We start from the raw sequence: 6,258 nt of genomic DNA on the forward strand, positions 1-6,258 counted from the left end.
TATAAATTAAAGTTGTTATTAAAGTCAATCTGTAAGCATAAGTAACCCGGCGGTTCTTATCGCCCCCTAGAGGTCGCGTTTCAAACTGCAGAAATGTATCAGCTCGTCCCATGATGCACCGCGCCGTCAACGGCTTCAGTCATTCAAGCAGTTCAGTTCTGGTGTTGTGAGAGCGTCCGATCGGTTAGGCCATCTGGGCTCGGGTAACCTGCGTCCCGAACCGGACCGGACCCTGAACGGAGGGGTTTAATTCAGACCTTTTGCGACGAACTTTACCGTCCATGTTTCGGGACTCGCCGGTCGTTGACGGGAAGCGAGCGTTTGGGCGGCAGAAGCGGTGCTGTCAGCGGAGATACAACAGCAGAAATCCTTCAATACAGAGACTGCACGTATAATTCACCGACTGAGAACTTAACTGTGGCATTGTTAACAAGTCTAAAGCAGCTTCATGGATTTAGAAACCGGAAGAAACGAACTGGGGGCAATGGGGGACGCGCTACAACCGCAGACCCCAAGCCGACACGAGAAAAGTCTCGGGCTCCTCACCACCAAATTTGTGACTCTTCTTCAGGAAGCAAAGGACGGTGTCCTGGACCTTAAAGCTGTAAGCACGAGATGAACTCTGCACGTGCATCATCACCACCACCATCATCACCATCATGCTTTCAGTATTGCGCTCGCAGCCTGTTGCCACTTTAGTTTTTATTACGTTACATGTGAAAAGACACGCAAAGTTTGGTTGTTTTATGCTAAAGCAGCGCCGAAAAGTTGTTAAAGCTGCGTTTCGTCGCAACGGAGGAAGGGGGTTGCGTGCACGACCCCTATTTCAACTCCCCCGATTGCTAAGCTCGTGCAAAGTAGTTCCTCGTCTTTTAAACCGGGCGAGCAAGCTAACAGGTTGGACGTGTAATGTCAACACCGTTGGCACGGCAAAACATCTCGTTTTCATGGCCGTGTTCGAGAAAAGAAACATCCGTGCCCGTCTAAAAAGTGAAACAAAAGCATTCAAAACAAGCACGTGCTCCCGAGTTTGTGCTCGGGGATGGTTTAGGCCAGACGCAAGCTTTTTGTGAGATGTGACTGTAATGCGTTGCTTTTCTGGGGTTAAATTGAATATAACACGTCCGAAATCATTTATAAGATGTTTTTGATTGTTTACACTTTAAAACAACCATACATGACAGAACATGGTAGTTAATGTCGAATAAGCAACTTAACGTGAAATCGCATCAAGTTGCTTGTCAACTTTTCTGGCTGTATTTGTTAGTTTGAAGTCTTTGCACGTTATGCAAAACGCATGAAATGTGAAGCAGGATTTGTTGCGTTGTTAGATAGTTATGTATTGATGTGACAATGAGAAGAATAAGACATTTTGATCTTCACTGTTTGTGAATGTGTTAAAGGCTGCAGATACTTTGGCTGTGAGGCAGAAACGGCGCATTTACGACATCACAAATGTTTTGGAAGGTATTGGACTTATTGAGAAGAAATCCAAAAACAGCATCCAGTGGAAGTAAGACAAACCTCTTTAGAGACTTATGGAATTGCACGCCTTATTGCATGTATTTTGTTCATAAAGTACTTTTAATATTGCGAACAAGTTGAAGTTTTTTAAAAAGCACTACTGATGATAAGAAAATGAATGATACTAAGCCAGAGTACAGTTTCAATATTTGTGATTCAGTATTCGAGCTCTGACCCATCAGATGAAGACCAATATGACTCAAGTTTTATAGTTATGACACAACAAGTGCCAATGAGTTCAACTTGGTTTATGTTATGAAATAGAACTTAAATATAATTTCTCTTGAGAGACATCTTTTTAATGTCAATACGTTTGTTTCTATTTGTGTGTGTCAGGGGTGTTGGTCCGGGTTGCAATACGCGAGAAATTGCAGACAAGCTAATAGATCTCAAATTGGAATTGGAGGATCTTGACCGGAGGGAGCATGAACTTGACCAGCAGAGAGATTGGGTTCAACAGAGCATCAAAAATGTGACTGACGACTCGCTTAATAGCCCATATCCTTCCAGTTACTACAAAGTTCTAATCCAAAACCTCTTTTGGGTTTAAAATGTGTCGGTCAAATGTGTAAATCCCTATTCATGTTTAGACATCTAGGTAGTTTGTTCGGGAATCTCTTTAAATAATCTTTTTAAGATTTTATGTTTAAGTCTTTGTTTGCATTATGTCCTTAACCTGGCACACTCTGGCGTTTGTAACACATCAAGACCTCTGCAATTGCTTCAAAGGTTTGTTTACACATCCAAAACTGAACACATCTGTTATGTCACTACAACATTACTTTTTAAAAGTGGTGCAGATATTTAATAGGTCAGAATAAACGTCTTTGACATGGACCCATCAGAAAAAGGAAAGTTATGTATGTTTAATGTTATGTAAAGCTGGCTGATGATATCAGTGTCTAAGAAAAATGTCTTGATAGTTTCAGTATAACATTGATCACCGCGTAACTACAATTTTTTTTAATACTGCTGTCATTTTATATAAATGATGTTCCTGCAATATTATTGTAAAGACACACCAATCAAAGTAACTTTGTGAAATTGATTAATTTCAAAGATTACAATTTTTTGTAATTTGTGGTGCATCTCTAAATCGTATTTTCTATATACTTGTATTTCCACTAGGTGACACTCTCCTTGCTATCAGAGCTCCCTCAGGGACACAGCTAGAAGTTCCAGTGCCTGAATCTGTAAGTTCATTTGCATTCACTCACAAAATATTCATGTGGTACATATAAAAAAATTATTATCATGCTGCATGCTAAAAAAAACATGTTTTTATTTCAGCATGTGAATGGACAGAAGAAATATCAGATTCATCTGAAGAGTTCTGCAGGGCCTATCGAGGTCCTCCTGGTGAATAAAGACCCCTCTAGCTCCTCCCCGGTTGTGCTGCCGGTCCCCCCGCCAGACGACATGCTTCAAAGCCTCTCCACCCCAGGTTCAGCTACCTCTGCTACTGATGCCTGCACCAAACCAGCAGCCAAGAGCACGGCATCTTCCGTATCAACCTGTCAGAGTCCCTCCACCACCACCACCGTCCCTCCAAGCACAACCACTGCCTCTACTGCAGCCACAGGTTATATGCCAACCAAATCTTTTTGAAATATGATGTCAGAAAAAGTTGGAAGTTTGTGGTGGTTGAGAAATTTTATGGTTTCTGACTTTCTTTGTTTTTGACTTAAGAAATCAATGTAGACATTTCAAGCAACTCCACTTCAGATACAACGGCCAATCAGACTTCTTCAGTAGACACCCAGCAGCTGCAGTCATCTGCCTCATTGGACAGCAGCTCTTCACTTCCTGATTCCTCAACTCTATTTGAACCAATTAAAACCGACGCTTCAGATTGTAAGTGTGCATTAATTTCTTAATCACAAATTATTATTCAATTATATTCTAGAAGCCAACGCAAACTGATACAGTTTATTTTCTCTTTTTCTTAGTGCTGGACTTCCCCAAAGAGCTTTCAGAAATGTTTGATCCTAAAGGTGAGAACCTGTTTGCTGAACATGTGTACTCTGTAGCAACAAACTTGACATGTTGCCAAAATCCTCAAACCAATAAATTTCGGGATTTTATGTAAAAGGGGGGAACAGATTGCTTATATTTTTTATTTCCTTCTTCCTCTATAGAAATCATGAGTACAGATTTGCTTGAAGAGCTGATGTCATCAGAAGGTAAAGCCAATCACGAATCAGGAAACCTGTATTTAATCTATTACTAAACATGAAATAGTACTTTTTGAATCTGTTGACATTTAAGTTTGTAACACAAATGTAATGTATCATATCAATTATGTTTGTATTATAATGTAACCAATAAAATTAGTTTCACTAACCAATTAAATAATGACCCGTTTTAGAAACTGCGTTTGGTTGGTTTCTACAAATACATAGTGACATCATGGGTGCGATGTAAAGCAGAAAAGATGAACATAATCATTAATAACATTGCATGTGGTTATAAAGTTACATTGGTACAATACATCTCCTCTCTCTTCCTCATAGTTTTCTCTCCGCTACTTCGTCTGTCTCCACCTCCGGGTGATCATGACTACATCTATAACCTGGATGAGACCGAGGGCCTCTGTGACCTTTTTGACGTTCCAATTGCCAACCTTTGACCTCGGAAAACACCACGTTAAGAGTAGTGTATCTAAGAACTTTCCATCCCTTTTCAAGGGAGAAAAAGAAAAGCGTGACTCTGTGTCAGATCCATATGTATGATAAGCTGATTCTGTGTGTATATATTGGTTTTTTATATATGTATATTTACTCCTCACCCAAAGCGGGCGACTGAAAAGAAGCTTTCCTTGCAAAATTTATCTGACGTATGAAGCTTTATTAGTTTCCGCTTCAGTCATCTGATGAAGATATCAGACATCGATATGAAATCTTTGCTTATCTATTAAACAGGTCATTGTTTTATACAATTTTTGTATAGACACAAAGGAGGATTTCATGGTTATTACAAAAATAGACATAACTCACCAGCCAAGGTTAGTGGTTCAATGAAAGCCAGCTAGTCTTAACCAGCTTTTTTGTCTTCCTGTTTGAAAGTAGTACATTATCTTCGACCACACAAGTCTTTAATCAGGCTGTGGCATATTTACTGAACTCGCATACTGATTATTATAGAAAGCATATTTCTGTGTTTGCATCTATCATGATTATGCTTTTGAACAAAGCATGCCTCTACGTCTGGAGTCTAAAGAGTTTAAGCCAATTTGCAACAGCTTGTTGTCATCTTACAGCAAAAGACATCACTCTGGTGCAGACAGTTGAAGTAATTATACACTAATAACTAAAAAGAAAGCGTGTGTAGTTGAAAGATTGTAGGGTCAGTTGTGTGAAACCTTTACAACTGGTGCTATATAGCATAATATATTTATCATAGCATCAAGCTCTTAAGAACAAGCGAAGGAACATACTTGTGTGTTGGGTATACCATTCCTACTTTTTTTGTACTCTCATCAGGTGTGTTGAAACGTTAATCCCGTGTGACTCACAACAGCTAGTTTTCGGTGTTTGTAATGCATTTCACAAAGAAAACCCTGTTTTCTCTGCATGTGCTACAATTTGTTTAGAGATGCCTATGAATTTACGCTGTGGAAAGGTCATGTCTTAAGCCCTGTACAAATGTTAAATTGGATGCCAATTATTGATATTTTTGTATTTTGAAATGTAGTCTCTCCGTGTTTTTCAGATCATCAAGTACATGTCTGTCCTAATCTCAACCCATTTCTGTATGTGTGTAGATATGCATTTGAAAGTATTCAGGATGTTTGTATATGAGAATAACTAAAAAGGATCTTAAAGAGTGTGTGGGGAGGGCATAAAAAGCAGTCACAATTTAATGGAGTCAAATTTGCTTACTAGAATGTCGTTCTGTTGACTATACCAGTTGATTCTAACTGATTGGGAACAGAAGGTCATTTTTTGTTTTCTTGGTACTTCAAAACGACAAAGCATTTTTCATTTATTTTTCTACTCTATAGATCTCAAACCAATCTGGTTTCAGTAATGGAATAGTCTGTATTTGCTTTCTTACCCATTTCCACATTGCACTTTAAAACAGGTAACTTCAAACCCTATGAGTTCTAGTAGGCAGAGTGTATTAATTTAACAATATCCAGGGAGCTGTAGCAGGTTTTAAATAATCACTGTTTGTGTTATTGCAAGGCAACAAAATCATTGTTCACAACCGGAATAACCATCCCCATGAAATAAAGTGTTTCTACTTGTGATGTGCTTGAATGGGTTATTCTTTTATGGGTTTAAGGAGTTGTTCTTCGATGGCTCTGGGCTTCTTTGTGATATACCGTTTCTCCTTCACCCACTTCTTTTGGACTTGGTCAAGTCTGCCTCTATTTGAGTCATATCCTGCTTATTCAGTCTTGTCTGATCGAGTTTCACATTCATAGTTGCTGTAGCTTACCAGTTCATTTTGGCCTGGTAATGAATAGGTTCAATGTTGACCTTGAACTCCGCACCTTGTTCTTGATAAGAGTTTAACAGATGTCAAATATACAATGACAAAGAAATATATTATAATAGTCAAATAGAAGACTAAAATGGCTACTATTACCCTCAAGTTAGGTATTTCATGAAATTATCACATTTTTTTGCAGGGACAGTTCACCCAAAAACGAAAATTCTGTCATGAATTACTTCACCTCAAGTATATTTGGAAGAATGTTAGCAACTGAGATTCCTGGGGCACCATTGA

The 6,258-nt window shown here is 38.9% G+C and overlaps 1 protein-coding gene across 1 annotated transcript; it reads left to right on the forward strand.

Annotated features, from left to right (window-relative positions):
• On the forward strand, positions 1–5,776 carry e2f4 (E2F transcription factor 4). Its single transcript, XM_056739356.1, has 10 exons — positions 1–604; positions 1,404–1,513; positions 1,861–2,021; positions 2,209–2,253; positions 2,653–2,717; positions 2,815–3,106; positions 3,214–3,378; positions 3,474–3,518; positions 3,663–3,707; positions 4,038–5,776. Exons 1-10 carry the CDS (start codon positions 449–451, stop codon positions 4,151–4,153), a joined length of 1,200 nt encoding a protein of 399 aa, XP_056595334.1. The 5' UTR covers positions 1–448; the 3' UTR covers positions 4,154–5,776.
• The last annotated feature ends 482 nt before the right edge of the window (positions 5,777–6,258 follow it).

Source organism: Triplophysa dalaica, chromosome 24 (genome assembly GCF_015846415.1).
Source record: "Triplophysa dalaica isolate WHDGS20190420 chromosome 24, ASM1584641v1, whole genome shotgun sequence".
NCBI classification, from domain to species: Eukaryota; Metazoa; Chordata; class Actinopteri; order Cypriniformes; family Nemacheilidae; genus Triplophysa; species Triplophysa dalaica.